The sequence below is a fragment of the Hyperolius riggenbachi genome, chromosome 11, assembly GCF_040937935.1.
Source record: "Hyperolius riggenbachi isolate aHypRig1 chromosome 11, aHypRig1.pri, whole genome shotgun sequence".
Lineage (NCBI taxonomy): Eukaryota > Metazoa > Chordata > Amphibia > Anura > Hyperoliidae > Hyperolius > Hyperolius riggenbachi.
This window is the reverse complement of record NC_090656.1, coordinates 36458528-36486449: the sequence shown is the minus strand read 5'-3', so window position 1 is coordinate 36486449 and position 27922 is coordinate 36458528. Positions and strand designations below refer to the sequence as shown.

The window sequence follows — 27922 nt, the reverse complement described above, 5'->3', positions numbered from 1 at the left end:
TTCGGATCCGATTAAACTACCCCAATCTGGACACTGTGCTAATAGGTACATTGGAGGCATATATCCTCTGTGAGGAGCATTGAAGTCGTACAGACACAGCGGAGCCACTTATTCATATTGGAGGCACCATCCCTACGGCTAAAGTGCAACATAACCGGGGCTCTATGAACGAATGCCAACGAGGAACATCTTCCAAATGCTATTGACCAGTCTAACAGTGGTCCATCTGAACGGGTGAGTGCGGTCCTAGAGGGGACCAACTATCCTTCATCTATCTATTAATGTGGAGCGCTATCTATACAGAACAATTTACTTACAAGAAGACTATCCATGTTGTAGCCCACAGATACTTATCACACTCTCTCCCCGCTCTTCTCTCACTTTGGGTGTTCTACTACTACAGTATGTTAGATTTTGCTAGCACTGCACCCTATCAGACAGATTGCTGTGAGGTTTGGGGCTGTGACTTTGGGAGAGTGGTGTCAGGCGATCCCAGGAATGAGTGCTCCAACCACCATTGGGACCGCTTTGTCCTTCACCCTCTTGTTCCTACTATATTCCTGGAACTTGGTTGTGGCATTCAGTGTCCCAGCCTGCATCTTATATGCTGCCAGTATGTGATGTACTGTCTGACGCCTCTCTGCACAGCATGCATTACAATCTCACTGCTTCTATAGACCTGGTGCTCAGTGCTTGGTCCTTTCCAGCCATTGGTAGAATTTACCAGTGTCAGACACTGGTTAATCATACAACCCAAAGAAGAGGTGTTTTGCCAATGGCACTTCAGTTTGGTTTTCCTTCCATGCCTGCTGCCTGCAGTTTAGCTTTGGTTGCCATCTTACTGATGTACTTCTGGATATTCTGAGCTTCATCCAGGACAGTGGGTCTAACCTGTACCACATCTCTGCCGAGTGCTTTTAAAACAGCACAGGAGATTTTGGAGCAGTAATAGGAATTACGGCTGTAGCGGCACTCAGTGAGCGACTTCAGTGCTGTCAAAAGACGAATCTCAACACTAATTTGTCCACCAGAAATAGCTGGAAGCCGAATTACACCATTCCCTACCATCCACGGCGACCTGGTGGGGGAATAGTAATGAACGCCGCGAGGGCAAAATACAATAAATACAGATTAAAGAGATCCCGAGGTGGGATTTAATTATGTTAGTGGGGCACAGAGGCTGGTTGTGCACACTAACACCAGCCTCTATTGCCCCATGGTGTGCCTCCAGGACCCCCCCCCCCCCCCCTGCGCGCCGCTATCCGCTCTGCAGTGCTAGCGACACACAGCGTGTCGCCAGCACAATGTTTACTTATGCCTGTCTGTTAGCGACGCTCCCCCACCTCCTCTGTATTGGCGCTACCTGCCCACGTTCCCTTCCCTCCCGCCGATTTACCCTGCACCCAAGTCTCCTGGCAACTATTTCATAGGTATGCCTGCAGAGCGCTTGAGGAGTTTGAGTGTTTACACAGACCATGTCCTCCTCTGGCCTTATCTGTCCACTGAAGAGTCCACTGAACAGGGTGTGCAGAACTGGTTTTATGCTAGATAAAAGCCATACAATTGTCTGTTAGATTTACCTGCCACATTTTTCCATTACGTTGGGGAAAAAAATAAAATCTATCTGGCAGTTAACTAACAGAAAATTGTATGGCGTGTACCTAGCATTACACTTTCATGGCATGCATGCATTGCAATGCTCCTTGCCACCTCAAAGTTCCTTTCCTGTGACTGTGGGATATCAATGTACAGTAGAATCCCGTTATAGTAAACTGATGTAGCAAACTTCTGGATATAGTAAACTCAGTCCTCAGGGCCCAACAACTGCTCCTGTATAAATATACAATGTGTAACCAATTCTGATATAGTAATCTTGATACAGTAAACTACTTTTCCTGGTACGTTGGAGTTTACTATAAAGTGATTCTACTGTATCTGTAGCAGTTCTGTACATCTATGTAATGTATATTTGGGAAGACCCCCTAATGCTCCAGGCTTCTTCTGCCACACCACAGAGTTCCTGAACAAGGATCTTGGGGTTCTCTTACACATTCATAAACAATGAATGTACACCTCTTTATTTTGTAAGAGTGAACAGAGGCGCCAGCAGGATAAAAGGTTCTAAAAGGCTTAAAATCCCTCAGGAGGTGGTGGTGGACTAGCCTTCCCGAAGCAGACAAGATACAGTCAGTTTTATAATAGGTTTATTAATATACTCCAAAACAAACAGTGCAACGCGTTTCACGGGTACGTTCCCGCTTCCTCAGGCAATAAACAGATAGGAGTACACAGTATAGTCTCAAGGTCAAAAATAGCGCCTCTGTGAGAGAGGCGCCTCCTGAGGGATTTTAAGCCTTTTAGAACCTTTTATCCTGCTGGCGCCTCTGTTCACTCTTACATTATTAATATCCACCCCTGGTGGAGGGGTGTTGCCCCTTATTTCCTTATCTACAGAGAGTGACTTTTAATCCTGAGTGAGGACAGGTCTAATCTCCTCCTCACCTGCCTATACAGTGGTTACCTAGGCGGTAACCCACGTTTGTGAGTATATACAATATATACTTTTCATTTCCAACCCCTTGTTTTGCATACTACACTATATTGGGCTCTCTGTATTTCTTTTGACCTCTCTATTTTGACCTCTCTATTTTGTTCACCTCATATCAGTGCAACTGTATGGTTCCTGAAAATCCACAGAAATGCCAAAATAACCGTATAGGTTTTATAGCATGAGAAGGTCCTATTGGCTCTGTATAAGGCCAGGCATTCACAGATCCATGGGTGTGGTATAGAGACACATCCAGGCTGTGATCAGGTTAGTCTGTTTAGACCTTGAGTTTTGGCTACATTGCTCTGTCTATGAATGTCCTAAAGTCCTGAGATGTACTCATGTGCTGGTCAGCAAACAAATCCCATGCTTCTCCATGGGTTCTCCTAGACCTGTCCATCACTAGCTGTAGATGTCTTGTAGTGAGATGTCTGTTCTGGGCCAGGTACTGTCCAGCTCATCATGTTCCTGACCTGCTATTGGTTGTCCGGAAGTGTGATGGGGATTGGTTCTCATTAGCTTTTCATTGGTGCCATGCTGGTAATTAACAACTCTATATGTGCATTGCATAGGGGTAATCCTTAAACTGTTTCCTCTTTCTAAACACACCTCTCTGACACTGCAGCTGTCCTTTGTAGGTTTTGGGGCTCCACATCAATCGAGAGCTTGGGGCCCCCAAGTTCCTTAGTTACGCCACTGGCCAAGTTGAGCTGCTGCTGACGGGTGTCTGTCAATGTGATGATTGGTTCCAGTTCTAGAGAATGCTGTAGGCTGCAATCTGATACTGCAACCACTTTGCAATGGTGTTGTGTACAAAGCAAAACAAAGAGGCACAAGGATATTTGGGCGCACCGTGCGCCACCATAGGCTGTTATGTGAATTACAGCTATAGCGGCGCTCAGAAGGTAATTTTGGGCGCTGGCGAAAGGCAGAGCCCAAATTTCGTTAAAAACAGTGTAATTCAGCTGCCAGCAATAGCTGGAAACCAAATTACATCTTTCCCCCGCTATCAATGGCAGCCTGGAAGGGGGAATAGCAATTAACAGCGACAAGACTTGTGCAGGAGCAGGGTGAGCAGTTTATCATCTTTACCCTACACCCAAATCTCCCAGTGGTGTTTTTACGTGTATGCTGTTGTGCGCCCATTTTTTGTGTTCTTTCCTAGTCCTGTTCAGGTGTTGCACATGTATAAAAATGCAAATTTTACTTGTAGTATACAGTTTTTGCAGTCATTTGTTGTGGCTGAAGGTGGAATTATTGTCCTGCCTGCTGTCTTTAGGAGAAAGCCCTGAACAGGGTGGGGGAGGAAACTTCCTGGAACTTGAGTATGTAGAATCTGCCCAGACATCCGCCGGAACAGAATTACACACGTGAATGGCCGGAATACTACAGCAGGATTTCCAATTATACAGTTTATTACAGAAACCCAGCATATAACTAGTTAGTGGGATGCTAGTGACAGGGGGTTTGATTGCGAGTGATTCCCGTTACACGCAATTAAAAAAAAAACTAAAAAAACAGCATGAGACAACATTTTGATTTTGTGAGTCAGACTCATTTAAATGAGGATTATTTTTTTTGTGACACATCACCTTTAAAAGCCAGCCAGAGCGATACAAGATCAATGGGAAAAGGTATTTAAGGATTCCAAGCCCCGTCACCAGCTGAGAGATCTATAATAATAAAGAGGGAGAGAGACGCTGTGCGCGGCCTGCTAGGCTGACTGTAAATCACTGCTGCAGAGGCACAGCACATTCCCCATCACTACAGGATGCAGCCTTCTGCGTTTAAAAACCCATTTCTAACACAAACCCAATAAATACTGCAGTCAGGATTACACAGCTTGCCCAGAGTCTGGCCAGGAGATGCAGACAGGTTTCCCCTGCAGAGATCAGGCCAGGATAACAGCATGCCCAGAGTCCAGCCAAGAGCTGCAGACAGGTTTCCCCCGCAGAGATCAGGCCAGGATAACAGAATGGCCAGAGTCTGGCCAGGAGCCACAGACAGGTTTCCCCCGCAGAGATCAGGCCAGGATAACAGCGTGCCCAGAGTCCAGCCAGGAGCTGCAGACAGGTTTCCCCTGCAGAGATCAGGCCAGGATAACAGCATGCCCAGAGTCCAGCCAAGAGCTGCAGACAGCATTCCCCCGCAGAGATCAGGCCAGGATAACAGAATGGCCAGAGTCTGGCCAGGAGCCACAGACAGGTTTCCCCCGCAGAGATCAGGCCAGGATAACAGCGTGCCCAGAGTCCAGCCAGGAGCTGCAGACAGGTTTCCTCCGCATGGGTGGAACAGAAGATAATTTATTTAGGTAGTATGATTCCTGACAAAGAAGGTCAGGAATAGGGCTCTGAGGCGGGGATATAGGGGGGGTGAAGCTTAGATGGTTAGTATATTAGCCTACGGATCTTGGTGAGAATAGGTGGGGTTTACAGTCTAATGCTGGGGATACACGGGTTGACCCGGTGGCTCGATTAGCCACCGAATCGGTCCCCGCCGCCATCCGGATCGATTTCCGCAGGTGCTCCTTATCTTCTGCTCGATTCCCCGCTATTGTCCGCCCGCGGGGATCGAGCAGGGTCATCGGACCTGTCGAAAATGATCAATCGAGCCATCAGCGGCTCGATTGATAAGGAATAATCGCGCCATGTATGCCCAGCATAAGAGTTTACTTCAATAGTAGTTTGAATCTACAGTACATATAGGAATTGTTGAAAGATATCTTAGAAAATCAGTAAACGGGTTTGTGTTAGTTATTCTAGGAGATAAATACTGCAGGGGTTAATACAATTACATCAATGTATTTAGAATAACCACTTGTAGAACAATTATTAATCTAACATTAATCAGCAAGTACCAAATACAAATAAACGGAATAGGGGAAACAAGGGAAGAGAAGATAATCTGATAATTGAGGAATAAGGTAGTAATACCATATACACTCTTATGGATATTCCTATAATACGGTGGTGCAGCGGATCCGGTTTTTAAAGTGAAGATTGCCGCTATTTTTAAACATTGGTATCTGTAGCTCCGGTTTTGATCCGGGCCAAAAAGCAGAACCATGGATAGGAAGGGGGGGGGGGGGGGGGGGGGGAGCAGGCATGCATATTGGGGGAGGGAAGAAAAAAAAAAAAAAAAAAAAAAAAAAAAAAACACACACCACACCACACATTTGCATCAACATTGCGTTTGCCGTTGCTTGATGAAGATATTACATGCAACTCCTTGAGCGTCTGGTTCACAAACGCCTGACCCAGTACCTCAATGCCAACTCCCTGCTAGACCCACTGCAATCTGGATTTCAGCCTGCCCACTCAACCGAAACGGCTCTCACCAAAGTGGTCAATGACCTTGCCTTAGCTAAAGCTGAAGGTAAATACTCCTTTCTCCTCCTCGACCTTTCAGCAGCTTTTGACACAGTAGATCATCCCCTACTCCTCAAGTCTCTCCAGTCCATGGGCATTCACGATTCCGCCTTGACCTGGCTTTCATCCTACCTCTCCAATCGCTCCTTCACGACCGCCTTCAATGAGTCCTCGTCCACCCCCAACCACCTCTCGGTGGGAGTCCCCCAAGGCTCTGTCCTTGACCCCCTACTGTTCACCCTATACACATCCTCCATTGGCAAGGTTATCTCCTCCATGGGTTTTAACTATCATCTGTATGCAGATGACCCCCACATCTACATCCACACCCCTGACATATCCACCACTACCATGGACAAAGTCTCCTCCTGCCAATCAGCCATCTCCTCCTGGATGTCTGCTAGGTTCTTGAAAATAAATCTAGACAAAATGGAATTTATGATCTTCCCACCCCGGCCATCCATAAACCTCCCAGATGTGCATGTCACTGTTAACCACACTACCATTCGCCCATACCTCTCAAGCCCGCTGTTTGGGTGTCACCCTGGACTCCGCACTCGCCTTCACTCCCCACATCCAAAACCTCACAAAGTCCTGCAACTTCCACCTTCGTAACATCTGTAAGATTTGCTCTTTCCTAACCTCTGCCACCAAACTCCTCATCTATGCCCTCATAATTTCCCGCCTTGACTACTGCAATGCCCTTCTGTCTGGTCTCCCTATGGCTCGAACAGCCCCACTGCAGTCCATCATGAATGCGGCAGCCATAATTATCCACTGCTCCCATCGCTCCACCACGGCGGATCCCCTCCTTGAATCCCTCCACTGGCTTCCTATCCAGTCCAGAATCAGATTCAAGATACTGTGTCTGACCTACAAATCTGTCCACAAAGCCTGTCCAACCTACATTTCCAATCTTACTCAGAGGTACACACCTAGCCGCTCACTCCGCTCTTCCAATGAACTTCGCCTAACCGCCCCCGCATCACCCATTCCCATGCACATCTCCAGGACTTCTCAAGAGCTGTTTAAACTCTATGGAACTCCCTACCTCCACCCATTAGGGCAGCCCCCTCCAACATCTTCAAGAAGGCCCTCAAAACTCAACCTTTTCACTCTGGCCTACTACCCCTCACAAGTGCTCTAAACCCACAGCTGAACTCTGGTCCCTTACCTTTCGTGTCCTTACCTCTCCCTCTAGATTGTAAGCCTTTGGGCAGGGTCCTCCTCCTTTTGTGTCCTACCTGATCATGCACCTCCATTACTATGAACCCATGCTATGCATCTGAGTGAACCTAACTTGCCTAATCTCCATGCTCCATCCAGTGACTGACTAAGCATTACCTTGTACTCATACCTTGCTGCGTGATCTGGTCTTTCTTGTATTCAGGTATTGCCATGTTGCTGTATGTCCCCCCTAAATATTGTCTGTAACCTAAACTAATGTCCAGCGCTACGTAATATGTTGGCGCTTTATAAATACAATAAATAAAATGGTTCTAACCAGCCTGATAATGAGTCTGGCTCTCTGGCTGCCCATGCTGAGAGCGGCCTGGTGTTATTTCTGGGGCTGAAGGTGAATGTACAGCTTACTCTTTCTCCTTGAGCTCGGGCAGGTCCAGGTACCAGTGCTCATCGCTGATTATCTTCTTCTCATCTTCCTCCAGCTGCTTCTTGGTTTCTGGGTCAAGGCTGCGCTGCATAAACTGCAGAAGAGCAGAGAGAGGAAGGGATTAATGTCGGCCCTCAGAGGACTCAATGCAGAACTGAAGAGTCAGAATTATAGAGAATATTCAAATCTCTAGCTACAATAGGAAGGAACACAGCAAATAGAGGCAGAGCAACTAAAGACAATTCTATCCACCCCCCCTCCCCCCCCCAAAAAAAAAACACACAAAAAACAAACACCTTTTCCTCTGATTGCAGGACGAGGCTGAATTTTACACTTACATTTTACTGAAATTAAATCTTTAAAGCAGACACGAACCCAGAACTTCCTCTCTGCTCTAAAAGACATGCAACAGCATAATAACTAAAAACAGCATTCTTTTGTTACAGCTGATACAAATCCTGCAATACATCTGAAGTGTTTACTTCCTGCTTTCATGGAAGCAGAACTAGGGTTAACATCCTGTGTTTACAAATTCTCTGCTCTGCTGAGGCAGCCAGCTGACACAGCTAAGAGATCAAATTAAATTACACCACAGGGTAGGTGCACACAACATAAAAGGCTGTGTTTTAAGTCATGTGGGATTTTATGTGCGTTTGCATTAGCTTTTTTTTTCCCCCCACTACAGATGCGTTTTCAAGCGTTTTGATTTTATGAAAATAACTAGGAAGACAACAGGAAACAGAAATCACAAAAAACTTTTCTTAAAAAAAACAACGCATGGAAACGCATGAATAATGCATACCATTGCGTTTATATGGGATTTTTCCTGCGGCCCAGACTTCCATTAGCGGTAAAAAACCGCTGCACACCTAGCCTTCGTGTTCTCCCCAGACATTTTTAACAGCCGGGTGGCATGAAAAAGTAGCTGGGTGGGGTGAAAGGGGGGGGGGGGGGGGAAAGGAGGAGGATAAGGAGGCAAACCAATGACAGCTGGGAGCTCATTAAAAATAGATGGGTGGAGCACCCGGCTAAAAGAGCCTGGGGAGAACACTGCACTTGTGATTAGTCACCGATGAAGAATTAGGCTGTTACATAGTTATTTGGGTTGGAAAACAAAACAAACAAAAAAAAAAAACACAACAGACATCCATCAAGCTCAACGATTCTTTGTTTTCCTTTTGTCCAAATGACTCATGCTCATGTGGAGGGGATGTAGGTAAGTAAATTGTGGTGTAGTGCGGCAAAACTATACCTGTAGTAAGGAGCAAAACCCACCAAAGCACCAGCCTCCCCCCCCCCCCCCCATACTGTGTTTACAGCATATGGCTAATTGTTGCCATACTTATGTGCCTAGACCAGAGCTCCAAGAGGCGTGTCCTATAAAAACCCCAGCGCTCCTATAAGTGCCAGCCCCCCTATTCCGTGGCATGAAACAGTCTAACAGCTGCATGAAAGCTATGAAGCATCAGCTCCTTACTGACAAATCTGTGGCAATTCACATGGAACCAAGGAAACTGGCCCAAATATTTCTACCTCTGCTTCCTCCAATAAAAGGAAAGTAACCACACACCCAATCGCAGCTTATGGCATTTAGCCAAGTGTATAGAACATCGACCAAGAGACAGACAAACCTAATCAGAGAGAGATCTGTTGTCTGCCTACACACCACAGGTCAACTCCCGATCAATTTCACCATGAAATCTTTCAGGGAAACAGCCTTGTGGCACCCCCCCATCCCACCCCCGCAGTATACTTTACCTGCCCGTCGCCGGCTCCGTCTGTATACACACACCCCCCACATGGTTGCCGGCGTATACTAGGGTGCATGTGAAGTTATGCCGGCAACCATGTGGGGTGTGTGTATGCAGACGGAGCCAGCGATAGAAAGGTAAAGGGAGGGGGGGGGGGGGGGGGGGGAGGTAAACCTTTTACACTAGGTGGGTCAGCGCCAGGGGTTTGTCACATGTCTCGATATCACACGTCTTTACTGTCGCACACCCAATCGAGCAAGTCGGCATTACAGCTTGCGGCATGTCCCACCAATGCGTGCAACTAATTTTGGCCCAAAATTGGTTGCATCTGCGATTGCGTATGCTCTTGGCCGCACCGATTTTCATCAAATTATAATAAATTGAATGGAATTGTCCATTTGCCGCCAAGTCACCTGATGTATGGCTACCTTTAAAGAGAACCTGAGGCGGTTCCATGGGGGGCAGATGGGACACAAAGGCATGTTCTCTGCTTCATGACATGCCTCTGTGTCCCCACACCGCCGTGCTATGACGGATGGAGTTTGTTCTCCCCGTGTCTGCATGGGTTTTTTTCTTCTGGGCACTCTGGCTTCCTCCCTCATCCCAAAAACATACAGATTAATTGATCCCATCCCCACCCCAATAACAGCCTCAAGCCTAGTACACACACCCAATTTTGAATGGCCAATGATTGGCCTTCCATGTAGTATGAGAGCCTTACCTACACAATCTGTTCATAGCATTCATAATCTGTTGGCCCTCATACTACACAAAGGTGGTAAAATTGGCCATTGACTGGCCAATCAAAGTTGGATGTGTTTATGCAGCCTTAAGGTGACCATACACTGGTCAATTTGCCATCAGATTCGACCAACAGATAGATCCCTCTCTGATCGAATCTGATCAGAGAGGGATCGTATGGCCGGAGCAGTGCTTTTCAGCGCTGCTAGATTTGGGCGCAGCCAGCGCCACCATAGACTACAATAGGAATCATTCCTATTGCAGCGCTCAGTGAGTAACGTCGGCTCTGTCAGAAGATGGAGCCGAGGTTCCTTAAAAAAACACAATAATTCGGCCTCCAGCAAATCGCAGGAAGCCGAATTATTTCATACCCCCACTATCCATGGCGGCCTGGAGGGGGAATAGTAATTAAAACGGCCCGGACTTGTGCAGAAGCAGGATCAGCCGTATAACAGCTGGATCCTGCGCCCAAGTCTACCGGCGCCGTTTTCAAATGTACTCCGTATGGCTGCCTCTTCTGCAAACAGATTGTGAATTGATTTCAGCATGAAACCGATCACAATCTGTGGTGGGGGTGGTGATGCTGCTGCTGCCCCCCCCCCCCCCACATACATTACCTGCTCTGGCTGGCGCGAGTCTTCCCGGTCACCGCTGTCTTCTTCTCCGCTGGGTTCCGGATGAGCAGGCTTCACTTTTCTGTCCGGGGAAGTTTAAACAGTAGAGGGCGCTCTTCTGTTTAAACTTCCTGCCGGGACAGGAAGTTCAGTGAAGCTGCAGCCCAGCGGAGAAGAGACAGCGGTGACCGCAAAATCTTCCGCACGGACGGCTCGACGGGAAAGATTGATTTCGGACGGAAATTAATCGTTTGAGCAACGATTTCACAGCAGATTCGATCACAGTGATCGAATCTGCTGTATATCGGCAGGAAAATCGTTAGGTGTATGGGCCCCTTTAGACTAGACGATGACCGATAATGGAAGGGCTGGGGGCCCATTCATGTTGGGGAGCTTTGAAGGTGGTTTCCAGCTCTTTGCTCATCACCAGCAATCAGCAAAGCAATGTAGCCCTATGGGATCATTCACACTGCAGCGCTTGCAATTTACAGACATTGCAAACACGCTTGCATGCTGAATTTTTGGAGCGTTCACAATGCGATTCTCATTTTACAGAATGAGAATTCCCAAAGTGCAATCGCAGCGCAATCGCTAGGCGACTGAGTTTTGCAATCGCAAGTGTGAATAGTCCATTATAATATAACAGACAAAAGCACAGCATGCGCAAGTCAAGGTTTTAAAACAAGAAATTAACCTATATTTATCAACTTAATTATTTTAGTGTTTGTCTTGTAAAAAACACACAAAAATAGTACTAAAAACATTAGCTTTGCCTCAAGTTATTAACAGGATTAGCAACAATATGTTGCGTAAATATTTATGCGTTAAGTACACCAATCTGATTATTACTACATGTATGACATATAAAGAAATGTTACTATCACTATAAATACTGTTTGATCTGGAAAAAACTGTTCTCAACGGCCGTTATAAAAGCTGTTATTGTTACCAATGTGAACATTTTTATAGATCAATGTATACAACTGCCTATTTGGCTGTACTGTTTATTTTATTTTCAAAAACTCCAATAATAAAAACTTTTTAAACATGCCTCAAGTTATTTATCAAAGAATTCTTCCTTACTTTGGAGTCAGGTTATCAATTCAAACAATAATGATTAAAAAAAAGAAAAAAAAAATCATCATTACAAAAATGTACATACAAACTAACACAGCTAATGCATCCATCCTTCCTAAGGTGTCCGAGATTCTTAGGTCATTATACAATATGGGAATTAGGCCCTTCATCAGCAGGAAAGTTTGATATAACTCATATGAAACCACAATGCAGGGATAAGAATGACATGGAGATAATACTCTAGTCTTCTTGTTATCCTTTGGAGAAGGCAATGTACTCGGCCAACAGGCTCTCATAAGGCACCATCCAAAAACAAAAAATAAATAATGACTGCTGTCTTGTTGACACTCTTCAGATAAGCTATCCTGACAAGACGATTGATAAAGGTCGTTGAAAATGGACATTTTGTCTCCACACTGAAAGCCGTGCCGGGCGCTGCTACACCCATAGAATTGAGAAAATCTGTGCTGGTGTTACAAAAACTCCCAAATACACTCGTATGATTTTTCAGAAGGGAATCTGAACCTCTTGCCCTTCTGGTTGGCAAATGAGACAATAGGAGGGGCGAGTTATGGTTGGAGTCCGTCTCACCTCAGTGGCACTCAGCTTTTTGAACATCTAATTAGCACGTCACTGCAGTACATATAAAGAAAGCACTGCAGCTTGTCTGTAACAGGAAGCTGGGCTTCTCTGTTTTCTGGCAGCTCCTTCAGGTGCACATTTCATGGGCTGGCTCTCGCCTCTATTTTGTATTGGAGCAGCTGACAGGTGGTGGATGAGACGGATTAGTAATTTGCCTGAAAGTAGTGCTCCAAGACTTGCTCCAGAATAGGCCTGATTGATTTTAGGAAAAGACTGAATTGCACGATTTCTGTCAAATTGCGATTCGACTCACGATTTTCAATACAGAAAGATGGGTCAGCACACCAATGGTATGAGTGCCCCCAGTATAGGTAGCCAAGTATAGGTGTCCCCAGTATATAGTTTAGCCAGCTTTAGGTGCCCCAGTAAAGGTTGGCTAACTATAGGTGCCCCAGTAAAGGCAAACCAGTTATAGGTGCCCCAGTATAGGTAAGCCAGGTTAACCAGTACTGGGGTTGATACCTATGACAGTCGATCGAGGGAGGAAAAAAAAAAAATAGTGAAAATTATATATAAAAAAAACAAACAACAGCAACCAAAAAACAAAACAAACAACCCAGCAGCAAATAGAAAGCTGTTTGGGGGGGGGGGGGGGGGAGAGAGAGACACACACACACACGAGTTGTACAGCCCTGCAGCGAGCCCTTAAAGCTGCAGTACCTAGGGAGGGGGGGGGGGGGAATGTCTCAGACATATGGATGTCTCTGTTGTGCAACAAAATAATTATTCAGTGTTGGTATCTATGAACACCAGAGAACCTGATAAATCCACAATTATTAGCATCATCATCTCCACAGTCTGATGTATTGCCACAGAGATATGATATTACATATCTCTTTCCACTCTAATGAGAGGGGTGGAACTGGATCAAATGGCAGAGTCTGCCCATCTCAGATTACAATCTCCACCCTCACCAGCAGAGAGAGGGTTACATTTCTGGACACACAGACTGTCAGGGTCCTTCAATGCCAATCCATATCATCAGGGGATCCTTCTGCTAGCCAATTGGACCCAGCTCAACTTACCTTTATCTTTGGAAAGAACCTTTCACCAACATTCTTTGACTTATTAATTCCAAAGGACACAGTAATTCCAGACTGCTCAGACTTTATCCAGTTAATATTTACTTTCCCCAGCATGTGGGGTGTCCATGACATCACCCTTACCGTTCCCCACCACGTGGGGTGTCCATGACATCACCCTTACCGTTCCCCACCACGTGGGGTGTCCATGCCATCACCCTTACCGTTCCCACCACGTGGGGTGTCCATGCCATCACCCTTACCGTTCCCCAGCACGTGGGGTGTCCATGCCATCACCCTTACCGTTCCCCAGCACGTGGGGGGGGGCCATGCCATCACCCTTACCGTTCCCCAGCACGTGGGGGGGGGCCATGCCATCACCCTTACCGTTCCCCAGCACGTGGGGGGGGGGGGGGCCATGCCATCACCCTTACCGTTCCCCAGCACGTGGGGTGTCCATGCCATCACCCTTACCGTTCCCCAGCACGTGGGGTGTCCATGCCATCACCCTTACCGTTCCCCAGCACGTGGGGTGTCCATGCCATCACCCTTACCGTTCCCCAGCACGTGGGGTGTCCATGCCATCACCCTTACCGTTCCCCAGCACGTGGGGTGTCCATGCCATCACCCTTACCGTTCCCCAGCACGTGGGGTGTCCATGCCATCACCCTTACCGTTCCCCAGCACGTGGGGTGTCCATGCCATCACCCTTACCGTTCCCCAGCACGTGGGGTGTCCATGCCATCACCCTTACCGTTCCCCAGCACGTGGGTGTCCATGCCATCACCCTTACCGTTCCCCAGCACGTGGGGTGTCCATGCCATCACCCTTACCGTTCCCCAGCACGTGGGGTGTCCATGCCATCACCCTTACCGTTCCCCAGCACGTGGGGTGTCCATGCCGCCACCCCCTACTGTTCCCTAGCATGTGGGGTGTCCATGACGCCACCCCCTACTGTTCCCCAGCATGTGGGGTGTCCATGACGCCACCCCCTACTGTTCCCCAGCATGTGGGGTGCCCATATCGCCACCCCCTACTGTTCGCCAGCATTTGGGGTGTCCATGCCATAGCAGAATATCACACGCTCCATCTTAGCTCCTCTGCAATGTAACAGTGCCAACAGCATAAATTCTTCTACATTATGGAAACTGAAGAACCAGCGGAAGACTTTACATTTCGCCTGAGTGCCGAGCGAACATCCTGCCATATCATTTCACACAGATCTGCTTTTAAAGCCCATTATACCACCTGTGGAAAGTGCTGCACTGCAGTAAATCAAGTTAAAAATTACCTCAAAATTTCCATAAATCGCTGTTGACATTTTTCCTCCATTAGCGCGGAACGCGGCATTTTTCTCCGCACAATTACAGCGCCGCACCCCAGGAGGGGAAAAGTAATTTAACCAAATGGCCACAGAAGTGTTACTCAATGGCTGCCTTAAGTAGGGTTATTCATCTTGTAGCAGGGAGAGCGCAGGGATGAGAGGCTGCGGACCCTCCCTCTGGTTATTAGCGCCCCATACCGACGTTTGTGGCCGCCTGTGCTAGGCAGGAAGCCTTTCAGCGCCTGGCTGGAGATTGGCGCTCGCTGCCTGGTACTGATGTAATATGGGTATTACTCGGCATTACTCGCCTCCCGTTAATCCATCTGCTCCCACTGACAGGGAGGACGTTACATGCTCTTACACCGTAATGGGGCTCCCCGTTGCTTTTAATGGGAACATAAAGAGGTGTTCTAGCCGGCTGCATTGCGAGCCTCTCGTTCTAGCTGAGCTGCAGGATTCACGCGGGGGACAGCTTGCCATTACAGTCATCTGATATGATTCTCTTATCCCTGCTCCATAATACAGGCTATATCCAGAGAAACTAACAGGGATAGGAATACAAAAGTCTGCTTGCTTAAAACAGAAAGTATTTGCAATAATTCAGGTTGGAGTGAGCTTGAAATGTCTCCCAGTGCATCACTGCTGAAATATGCAAATCACCATTGTTGTCCCTGTAAGCTAACCACACCTCCAGATCCACTGGAATACAATGATGTGTCAGCTTGGAATTAGTACAGAGCCGTAATAATCCAACACGCATAGACTGTTTCGGATTGGTTGATCCTCATCAGTGCATGGCATGGATTAATTTAGCTCTATGGAGTAGGACTTGAGAAACAGTATTTTTTATAATAGTATAAAAGCTGTATTACAGGGTTCAGTATGCCGGACCTGTAATACAGCATCCTGCTAATACCCCATTGCTTACTTACATCTGCACATGGTCAATGAGATTCTATTATACAGCTTGCATTGGGATTGATCAAAATTAGCCACTTCCGCAAGTCATTGGTCCATTTGTAAGCTGCACAAAGTGAACCCAAGGTGAGCGGTATATGGAGGCTGCCATATGTGTGTTTCCTTTTAAACAATACCAGTTCCCTGGCAGCCCTGCTAATCTATTTGGCTGCAGTAGTGTCTACACAACATAATAAACAAACATGTCCCTAATCTTGTCAGATCTGACAATCATGTCAGAGCACCTGATCTGCTGCATGCTTGTGCAGGGTCTATGGCTAAAAGTATAAAGCTGGGTCCACACTAGGCACAGTTGCAGGACGGAGCCTCCAGTCCATAAATCCTGGCAAACCTAAATGCAAACTGATCCATGCTGCCCTTTTGCAGCATAAGTTTTTGATCAGTTCGTGGTTTTTTTTTTTTGTTTTTTTTTTTTGGGCCCCCCCCCCCCCCAAAAAGAAAAAAAATATGGATGGAGGGGGTAGAAGGCAGGATGGGGGTGGCAGCGTCCCCCCACTTCAGCTACTTTCAATAACATACATTTTAAATGAATCTAATCTATCAGCAGCGGCGAGCAGGGAAGTTACTTCCTTGCATCCCACCGCTGCCACGTCACTTCCTGTAATGCCGCCCTCTATTGTTCGTTGGACAGCATGGAAGTGATGCGGCAGTGGTGGGACGCAAGGAAGTAAGTTCCCCGCCGCTTGCTACATTAGCGCTCTGCTTGCTACATTGATAGATTCAATAATTTTAATAATTTAAAATGAATCTAAACTAGCTGGAGGGGGATGGGGGACCCAGGTAAAGGGGGGGAAGAGAGAGAGAGAGAAACGACCCCGCTGCTACCCCCATCCAGCATGGCAGCCCCCTCTCTATCCAGACTGGGCCACAGAAAACCGTGTTCTGTGTCCAAAACTGCCTGTATAGAGGAGGATCGGTTTTCCTATTGCCTGCCACTACCCGAGTGTATCAGTATCCATATGCGTTGCGGGAAAATGCAGCAATTCCGGACATTCCGTTCAGGTTCTTAAAACTGGTCCATTTTTGTCTGGGTGAACACGGCTGCTATTTTTAACATTGGCTTCATCTGTGGCTCTGGTTTTCATCAGGTTTTAAAAATCGGAGCCACGGATAAGTTTCCGGACCCAGTGTGAACTAGCTCTTAGAGGCAGAGGATCAGCAGGACTGGCAGGTAACTGGTATTGCTTAAAAGGAAATAAATATGGCAGCCTCCATCTCCCTCTCACCTCAGGTTCACCTGCAATTCTACAGCGTGAAAGAAAGAAGACCCTTCGGCTCATACATGGCGGCAGCAGCGGGTAGGATGCAGAAAGCTGAGCCTTCAGAGACACGAGTGGCACCCCGACTGATGAACGACAGGTTTACAGACACAGCCTCCTGCCAGGCCACAGATTAATATGTCAGCAGCATCGTCATGACAGGCAACGATCCGCTGCAGACAGGCAGCGATCCGCCAGGAGGACACTTCATTTATAGTGTTATCAGCCCGTGTCCCTGTCCTCCAGCTGCAGGACATAATGCGGAGTGATACTGAAGACAGAAGAGAGCCTAACCTGTGCGGGTTACATCTACAGGCAGCAGCATCCATCTCCTCCAATCACAGACAGCCAACACTGCCATAAACCATCCGCCAAAGCCTGCCCCATCTTACAGCTCTGTAACACACACATTAATCCCGGAATCCATGGCAAACAGCGCCTGTCACACACAGGATGTGACAGGCGCTCTATACACACCTTAAATGGAACCGGAACTGAGTAAAATTATTTAAAATAAACACGAGGCTCACCATTTTCTTCTTACGATTCCTTCCAGTTCTGACAAGATTTTGTCAGAACTGAAATATTGCAGTTGCTAGCCAGTTATAACTGAAAGGGCCACTGATGCCCTTACCCACTGCACCTTCACTTTTTACCATGTATCCTTTAAAAGGAAATACATTTCAGACTCTATATCCCCCTCACTTCAATTTCCCTTTAAAGAGAAACTCCGACCAAGAATTTAACTTTATCCCAATCAGTAGCTGATACCCCCTTTTACATGAGAAATATAATGATGTTCACAAACAGACCATCAGGGGGCGCTGTATGACTGACTGTGCTGAAACCCCTCCCACAAGAGGCTCTGGTACCGTAAGGTACTCTAGGCAAACTGCCACAATGTAACAATGTTCACAGACAGGAAATGGCTGTTTATAGCTGTCTGCAACAGCCAAAACAGCTAGGAGCAGCTATATAACCTGCCCACAGTAAAAATGTCACCATGTAATGCATGTCAGAATGTGAATCTGGAAGAGGAAAGATTTTACAATGAGCAAACACTGCCTAAATCATTTATACATAATTATGGTAAAATTGAAGCACTTTTTTTATTACATTATTTTCACTGGAGTTCCTCTTTAAAGTGTAACTGTCGGGCATGAAATCAATTCTTTATTTTTATCTGGTAAACAAGGATGCTAACCAGGTAATCCAAAAGTGAAAAATCACTTTTCTTATCCATAAATCATTCCCCAGTTTCCCTGGCTCTTATTTGGTACATCTGCCACACAAAGGAAGTTGCAGGGCATGCTGTTTTTTTTTCTTCTTCACTTTGCCCTCAGACATAACTAATGCAGCCTGATTGGCTGAAGCCTCTCAATCCTGTCCCCCACACCTCTGTTCCTCTCTGATTAGCCAATATTTCTCATGCTTAGACAATGCACCTTCTACTGCATAGCTGGGTGGGAGTGCCTGAAGACTTGAAAGTAGGGCAATGATACCCAGAGAGAGTAGGAAATGTCAGGATTGGCTTCAAGATAAACAGTCAAATGGAAAATCCTAAGGATTCCCTTTTTTGCTATTGGGGGGGGGGGGGGGGGGGGGGGGGGGGGGGGGATATAAAATGTGGACAGTGCAATACAAGTAGAGCAAGTATTTATCTACTTATATATATTTTTTGTGAGATGGTATAGCTGACAGCTCCTCTTTAAATAGTGTTTAGAAATTGGTAGAAGGAGAAGCCCAACAGTCATTAAATGCAACACATTTTGTTATAGGTTTTAGCCTTCACAAGTCCCTTGGCACAGTGACACAAACATCTGACAATACACAGGTAGTTTTACCATTAAATGTGAGAATATACTACAGATGGACAATTAGGTGCTATTCATATTGGCTTCAATATAACAAATGTTATGTTTTAGTCCACAGAGTATTTTTTAATCACTTCAGTACTAGCCATGTCTATCCACTTAAAGGACACCTGAAGTGAGAGGGACATGGAGGCTACCATGTTTATTTCCTTTTAAGCAATACCAGTTGCCTGGCTATCCAGCTGATCTCTTTGGCTGCAGTAGTGTCTGAATCACACACACCTGAAACAAGTACACAGCTAATCTTGTCAGAAACACCTGATCTGCTGCATGCTTGTTCAGGGTCTATGGCTGAAAGTTTTATGCCTGGTACACACCATGCAATTTCCCATAAGATCGACTGGTCCTAGTGAATTTTCAACAGGTCTGATAAGGTTTACAATTGATTTTCTAATCGATTTTGTACAAAAGCGATTGGGAAAAAAAATGATCAGAAACCTAATCAGACTTGCTGGAAATTACTGATTCGACCGGTCGATCTGATGAGATATTGTAGTTGTTACCAGGCAGAGGTAGAGACTCAGCAGGACAGCCAGTGCAATGTCTAAAAGCAAATAAATAAGTCAACCTCCATATGTATCCCACCTCAGGTTGTCTTTCATCTCCTTAGCGGTAACCACGATGAAGGTTAGGGGTGAAACAAATATGCGGTTAGCGGTGATGTCAAGCCTGGCTTGGGGTAGTCACTGGCAAACACTGTTAATCCAGCGTTGGAGATCTGGGCGCAGCCGGGGCCATCATAGGCTGTAATAAGAATTACGGCTATAGCAGTGCACAGGGAGTAACTTTGGCCCCGTCAGAAGACGTAGCTGAAGTTACTTTTAAAACACAATTCGGCTTCCAGCAATAGCTGGAAGCCGAATTATTTCATCCCCCACCATCCATGGCGGCCTGGAGGGGGAACAGTATTTAACACGGCCAAGAACATATGCAACAGCAGGATCAGCTATATACCCGTAGTATCCTGCGCCGATACCTCTCTTACGCGTCATTGGTAGGTGTATGCAGAGCCTAAAGACCAGCAGAGGTTTGAAACTAAACCCCCCCAGTTCTGAATTCTTACTGCTTTTCTTCTGGTTCTTAGAGCCTCTTGATTCCTCTGGTGAGATCGCCATTTGTAACATGACAGACACTGATCTCACCAAATAGCATCACCCGAAGTACAGGAGGAAGAATTGCAGCGCTGGATCCCAGGAAGGTGAGTGAAGTGCAGGGCTGCTGCAGATTTATCTGTGGTATGACTTTTTCATGTTGCCTTATCTGCCGCAGGGTAATGTGCTGTGGAAATGGTGCGATGCTACTGTCCTTTTTAAACTGAGGCCCTACACAAGAGTCAAACATAATGGGGGAGATAACAGGAAAAGGAGGGGGGAGCTGATGTCATGTACATTGGGGAAACGTCAGTGCTTCACTACCTTTAGCTTTGCATGCAGATCCTTTCACTACCTGCAGCCACCCAATGCACTAAATACAGACCAAACAGGTGGCCACCGCTACAAACAGGAACAAAGTCGTATCAGATTCTAGAGCTAGCATCAAGGAGCCCATACAGTTTTATATGCACACTAAACCTTTGGCCCGTTACAATAACGGGCGCTAGGCCTCAGCCCTTCACAACCCCCCTTTCCCCACCGCATCGCCATGGTCGCTGCGCACGGATGCAGCGCATTACCTGCACATGCACGTCCCCCCCGCCCTCCTGTAGTGTGTAACGTCTGTGTGCCGCGCATTTGCGCTGGCAAATAAGCACGGACACAGGGACGCAGTGATACAGGTTTTATTGTATAGGATAATTACAGTTAAACACAAAAACTCACATTGTGGGTCCCTGCAAACCGGACCCATGTGCATAAATACGCAGGATGTGGAGTCTGAGTTGGAGTCGAGGAGTTGGAGCAATTTTTGAGTACCTGGAGTCGGAGGTTTCATAAACTGAGGAGTTGGAGTAGAAGTTGGAGTCGTATGATTTTTGTACCCACTCCATAGCTCTGCAAGGGCTGTGGAGTTGGAGGACTTTGGGGTATCTGGAGTTGGTGGTTTCATAAACTCAGGAGTTGAAGTTGGAGTGGGAGGATTTTTGCACCGACTTCACAGCCCTGTAAATGTGCGTTACAAAATGCACAGTGCTTCTGGTCAGTGACATACTTGCTCACTCTTCAACTTGAAGTGTATCAGATATGGTACACTGGCCCGTATTTATTCTTACCTGGGGCATCCTCCCGCCCCATGAGCAGCGTGGCTTCCCTCGCAGTCCTCTTCGGCCCCTCTGTCCTGGCACTAAGACTCACCGTAATCTGATCGCCGCCAGCCATTAGCTTCTGCGCACGCACGGCTCAGGCGCGTGCACGCCCCCAATGCGTTTCCAGGCACTGGACCGTTCCAGGGGACTGGAGCGTGACAAGGGGTGCGTGCATGGCTGAGCCGCACATGTGCAGAAGCCCGCGATTTCCCAAATCATCAGGAGTTATTGTGGATGAACTGAAGAGGTCGGCGAGGAAGGGCACAGTGCTTATGGGGCTGGAGGAAGCCCCAGGTAAGTATAAAAACAGGCTAGTGAACCATCTCAGGTTCCCTTTAAGTCTTTTACCTTAACCCTCACACCAGCTCGGATACACTATGAGGGGGGGGGGGGGGGGGGGGCGGGCAACCATCAGTGATGCAAACAAAATGGGTTGAAGCTGGCAATGACTTCCTGTGGACCAGATAGCAACACGTTGAGTTGTAGCCAATTTTACGTGTTGTGGCGTGGTGCATGAAGGAAAAAGCTATAGATGAGCAGGTCTCTGCTACTGCACAGGCCGTCTTGCATCTGCGCAATGAAGCCACACTCGTACATGGACAGGAGTGCAGCCGCGTTAACGTATTCAACAAGCACTTGTCAAATATGCTCGGAGAAATCCGCTGGGTCAGTGAGGATGAGGAGAATGGGGAAGCCTCTGAACTGCCCAGAGTCTTTCCTCTAGAGAGGCAAGTATCTTAACTTTGGCACCGCCCCCTCCCCCCCAATGTATCCTTTACCAAAGATATGCCAACACAGCAGCCACTTATACCACACACCGCTGTCATAGCAAGTACACAGAGGTGGCGTCACCAAGTCTTCAACCTTGATTGACTAAAGTAGACTGGCGCCACTTTAGTAGCAAACAGTTCACACGTGCCTGTGTTTTGGGCTTCAGCATCCTGGAGTATAGCGACACATTATGTTGATATGGAGAAGGGAGAGGGAATGATGGCAGCGTGCAAACCAGAGCACAGGGGTAAGGTGAATAGCTTCAGCTTACGCTCAGTCAAGATCTCCCGCTGGCATATGGGGCGCGGAGGGGTGGGGTTGGTGCACCGCACACACGATACCATCTTTGCACAGGTGGCTCTGAACTGCTGCTTTGTCCCAGAATATTATGGCATCTGTGCAAAGCTTTAACCACTCTGTGACCGCTTAACGCAGGATTGCAGCTGCAGAGTGGCTCTCCTGGAACTGCCTAACCCAGGATCGAGTACAACCCGCCAAGATTAGCCTGCTAGCTCCAATCTGCCCCCCCCCCCCCAAAAAAAAAACAGCTACAAATTATTGTACAGCGCTGCGAGCTAGTGCACCTTTTTTTTTTTTTTTTTTTAAATAAAAAAAAAATAAAAATTCTAAAAAAAACAAACAAACAAACAAACAAAACAAAAAAAACAACAACAACGCAGCAACAAACTGATGCCACCAACAGAAAGCTCTGTTGGTGGCAAGAAAAGGAGGGCAAAATTCATTTTTGTGCTAAGTATAGCCATGCAGCACGCTGTTAAAACTGCAGTGTGCCGAAATGTAAAAAAATAGCCTGGTCACTAGGGGGTTGTAAGCCTGTGGTCCTCAAGAGGTTAAGCTAATTTTACATATAGTGTGGAGTGATTGTCCTGCAGTATGACAGCCTGGGGTAGGAGAATCGCACCATTTCCCCTTGCATATTACCCCACAGCAGAGTGCGCCTACAGGAGAATATGCATAGCTCCACCCCCTAACAGCAGGATGCTAAGTAGAATAGGCGCTAGCAAATTTGGGCGAAGCATACACCAGCATAGGCCGTAATGAGAATTATGGCTATAGCGGCGCTCAGACAGTCATTTGGGCGCTGGTGAAAGACGGCGCCCAATTTACTTTGAAAACAGTAATTCGTTCACCAGCAGCAGCTGGCAGCCTAATTACGTCTTTCTCCAGTGTCCATGGCAGCCTGGAGGGGAAATAGTAATTAACGTCACTGGAACTTTTGCAGGAGCAGGGAGAGAAGTATTTCGGCTTCATCATGCGCCCAACTTTGCCGATGCTATTTTTACATGTATGTGTGGGACGCTCCCTGCTGGCAGGAAGTACTTCATTTTTTTTCAGCTGATTGGTAGTGAAATTGACTCCAGTGCAAATGCCTGCCATGCAGTACCACTCAGCAACACACTGCAGAGGCTGCGTCATCAGAATCACTTCTTCCGCTGCATTGCGGGTAGTGTCGCCCGTCTCAGAGACCGATGGCTACTGCGACTGGGGAGCAGATCACGATGCAATGCAATCTGTGTGTATTAATGGCCATTCATCTAATGAACCCATGGCAACCCCAGGGTGAAAAAAAGCAACTGTGCAATATAGGATTGCCATCGATTGATCCAGCCAAAGGGAACTGAACATTACAGAAAATCTGCAATGATGTGGATATGTAAAAATACAGTGGCTTGCAAAAGTATTTGGGCCCCTTGAAGTTTTCCACATTTTGTCACATTACTGCCACAAACATGAATCATTTTTATTGGAATTCCACGTGAAAGACCAATACAAAGTGGTGTACACATGAGAAGTGAAACGAAAATCATACAGGATTCCAAACATTTTACAAATAAACAACTGTAAAGTGGAGTGTGCGTAATTATTCAGCCCTCCCAGTCAATACTTTGTAGAACCACCTTTTGCTGCAATTACAGCTGCCAGTCTTTTAGGGTACGTCTCTGCCAGCTTTGCACATCTAGAGACTGAAATCCTTGCCCATTCTTCTTCGCAAAACAGCTCCAGCTCAGTCAGATTAGATGGACAGCGTTTGTGAAAAGCAGTTTTCAGATCTTGCCACAGATTCTCGATTGGTTATTCTAACACATGGATATGTTTTGTTTTAAACCATTCCATTGTTGCCCTGGCTTTATGTTTAGGGTCATTGTCCTGCTGGAAGGTGAACCTCCGCCCTAGTCTCAAGTCTTTTGCAGACTCCAAGAGGTTTTCTTCCAAGATTGCCCTGTATTTGGCTCCATCCATCTTCCCATCAACTCTGACCAGCTTCCCTGTCCCTGCTGAAGATAAGCACCCCCAGAGCACGATGCTGCCACCACCATATTTGACAGTGGGGACGGTGTGTTCAGAGTGATGTGCAGTGTTAGTTTTCTGACACACATAGCGTTTTGCATTTTGGCCAAAAAGTTCCATTTTGGTCTCATCTGACCAGAGCACCTTCTTCCACATGTTTGCTGTGTCCCTCACATGGCTTGTGGCAAACTGCAAACGGGACTTCTTATGCTGGATACACACGGTGCGTTCGTGCACTCGATTTTCCCGTCGATTCGTTTATTTCCAACATGTCCAATTTGGATTTCGATGGATCGTTAGGTCGATTCGGCATACTTTGCATGCGAATCGACCTAACGATCCATCGAAATCCAAATCGGACATGTTGGAAATAAACGAATCGACGGGAATCGACGGGAAAATCGAGTGCACGAACGCACCGTGTGTATCCAGCATTAGGTTTTTATGTTAACAATGGCTTTCTTCTTGCCACTCTTCTATAAAGGCTCACTTTATGCAGTGTATGACTAATAGGTATCCTAAGGACAGATTCCCCCACCTGAGCTGTAGATCTCTGAAGCACGTCCAGCATCACCATGACTGCATTTCTGATCAGCGCTCTCCTTGTTCGGCCTGTGATTTTACGTGGACGGCCTTGTCTTGGTAGGTTGTGCCATACTCCTTCCATTTCTGAATATCGCTTGAACAGTGCTCTGTGGGATGTTCAAGGCTTTGGAAATCTGTTTGTAGCCTAAGCCTGCTTTAAATTTTTCAATAACTTGATCCCTGACCTGTCTTGTGTGTTCTTTGGACTTCATTCATTGTGGTGTTGCTCCCAATATTCTCTTAGACAACCTCTGAGGCCGTCACAGAGTAGCTGTATTTGTACTGACATTAGATTACACACAGGTGCACTCTATTTAGTCATTAGCACTCATCAGGCAATGTCTATGGGCAACGGACTGCACTCAGACCAAAGGGGGCTGAATAATTACCCCACTTTGCAGTTATTCATTTGTAAAAAATGTTTGGAATAATGTACGATTTTCGTTCCACTTCTCACATGTACACCACTTTGTATTGGTCTTTCACGTGGAATTCCAATAAAATTGATTCATGTTTGTGGCAGCAATATGACAAAATGTGGAAAACTTCAAGGGGGCAGAATACTTTTGCAAACCACTGTAATTCATATCACACAATACAATGCTACACCAATAGCTTCGCCAATGGCTGGGAGTTATAGTTCTACTCAAAGAAAGTGACAATTTAGACCATACAAACTGACTGGACAAGTCCAAGCATAAAGTGAACTGACCCTCACAAAACAGCAAGAATCCCAACACCCCTCCCCCACAGGCATAAAGTGAACTGACTTCCCACAAGACAGCAAGAAGCCACCCCCCCCAGGCATAAAGTAAACAGACTCTCCAAAAGAAAGCCAGAACACCCAACAACCTCCCCCCCCCCCCAGGCATAAAGTGAACTGATTAATACTCATGCACCTGCGTATGAGTATCAATTGTTTTTTTATCTATATGTGTATAGTAGCAGATACTTTATTTACTTTATGCAGTCAGTTTTGATCCAATCTACAAGCACCACAACTTTTATAAATAAAGTGAACTGACACCCCCCCCCCCCCCCCACAAGACAGCCAGAACCCCCAAACCCCCTTCCCCCACAGGCATAAAGTGACCTGACTCTCCACAAGACAGCCAGAACCCCCCTCCTCCCACAGGCATAAAGTGACCTAACCCCCCCACAAGACAGCCAGAACCCCCCTCCTCCCACAGGCATAAAGTGACCTAACCCCCCCACAAGACAGCCAGAACCCCCCTCCTCCCACAGGCATAAAGTGACCTAACCCCCCCCCACAAGACAGCCAGAACCCCCCTCCTCCCACAGGCATAAAGTGACCTAACCCCCCCACAAGACAGCCAGAACCCCCCTCCTCCCACAGGCATAAAGTGACCTAACCCCCCCACAAGACAGCCAGAACCCCCCTCCTCCCACAGGCATAAAGTGACCTAACCCCCCCACAAGACAGCCAGAACCCCCCTCCTCCCACAGGCATAAAGTGACCTAACCCCCCCACAAGACAGCCAGAACCCCCCTCCTCCCACAGGCATAAAGTGACCTAACCCCCCCACAAGACAGCCAGAGCCCCCCTCCTCCCACAGGCATAAAGTGACCTAACCCCCCCACAAGACAGCCAGAACCCCCCTCCTCCCACAGGCATAAAGTGACCTGACTCCCCACAAGACAGCCAGAACCCCCCTCCTCCCACAGGCATAAAGTGACCTGACTCCCCACAAGACAGCCAGAACCCCCCTCCCCCACAGGCATAAAGTGACCTAACCCCCCACAAGACAGCCAGAACCCCCCAACACCCCTCCACCCACAGGCATAAAGTGACCTGACCCACCACAAGACAGCCAGAACCCCCCCAACACCCCTCCACCCACAGGCATAAAGTGACCTGACCCACCACAAGACAGCCAGAACCCCCCCAACACCCCTCCACCCACAGGCATAAAGTGACCTGACTCCCCACAAGACAGCCAGTACCCCCAACACCCCTCCCCCCACGGCCATAAAGTGAACTGACTCCCCACAAGACAGCCAGAACCCCTAACACCCCGCCCCCAAAAGGCATAAAGTGACCTGACTCCCCACAAGACAGCCAGATCCCCCCAACACCCCTCCACCCACAGGAATAAAGTGACCTGACCCCCCACAAGACATCCAGAACCCCCCTCCCCCACAGGCATAAAGTGACCTGACTGACCTGACTCCCCACAAGACAGCCAGAACCCCCCTCCCCACAGGCATAAAGTGACCTGACTCCCCACAAGACAGCCAGAACCCCCCTCCCCCACAGGCATAAAGTGACCTGACTCCCCACAAGACAGCCAGAACCCCCCCCCCCCCCTCCTCCCACAGGCATAAAGTGACCTGACTCCCCACAAGACAGCCAGAACCCCCAACACCCCTCCCCCACAGGCATAAAGTGACCTGACCCCCCACAAGACAGCCAGAACCCCCCTCCTCCCACAGGCATAAAGTGACCTGACTCCCCACAAGACAGCCAGAACCCCCCAACACCCCTCCCCCACAGGCATAAAGTGACCTGACCCCCCACAAGAAAGCTAGAACCCCCCTCCTCCCACAGGCATAAAGTGACCTGACCTCCACAAGACAGCCAGAACCCCCAACCATCCCCCCCTTACTGTCCACGCCCAGCACCTTCACCTTCATCCGCAGCAGGTTCTTAGAGAGCTTCCCCACCTCACCCGCCATGCTGACACCCGGAGACACGCTCGTCGCTCACCACCGGCACCGGAACTAGCAAAGGCCTCTCAGCCAACCACAGGCAGCACTAATCCACCCAGCACGCACTACAGCCCAGGCTGATCAATCAATGCCCGGTCTATGGATCCCGCCAGCCGCACCACGTGGCCTGATCAAAGCGCCAGGATCCTCAGAGTTTCTGGCGTTTCCTAGCAACGCCGCTCGTCCGCCCGCCCCGCCTCCTGCACATCACGGCAGTCATAGTACATACATGTGAGAAGAAGTGTGGAGATTATTATACGATATACAGGCTGCACATTTCTGCTGGAGCAGGTGTCCGGAGCTAGTGTGCTGGAGGTGACCGGGGGAAACCCTATAGCAGTGTGGAGAAAATGTTTGCAACTCTATAATATTTTGCAACCAGCTGCAGAAAAGTGCAGAAAGTGCAACCCAACCATTGACAATACATTGAGTATTTTTATCAGAAACTGTAACCTAACCCTATTCTCACACAGAACC

General features: G+C 47.6%; 1 protein-coding gene across 1 annotated transcript in view; it reads right to left on the bottom strand.

Moving 5' to 3' along the window:
• Nucleotides 1-27539, bottom strand: part of MPHOSPH6 (M-phase phosphoprotein 6) — a 34845-nt gene extending 7306 nt beyond the window's left edge. Inside the window, exons 1-2 of the mRNA XM_068259729.1 lie at nucleotides 27365-27539; nucleotides 7510-7622 (exon numbers count right to left, since the gene is read on the bottom strand). Of these exons, the coding sequence (XP_068115830.1) occupies nucleotides 7510-7622; nucleotides 27365-27412 (161 nt within the window). The 5' untranslated portion in view covers nucleotides 27413-27539. The remainder of the gene's footprint in view (nucleotides 1-7509; nucleotides 7623-27364) is intronic.
• Nucleotides 27540-27922: the final 383 nt, after the last annotated feature.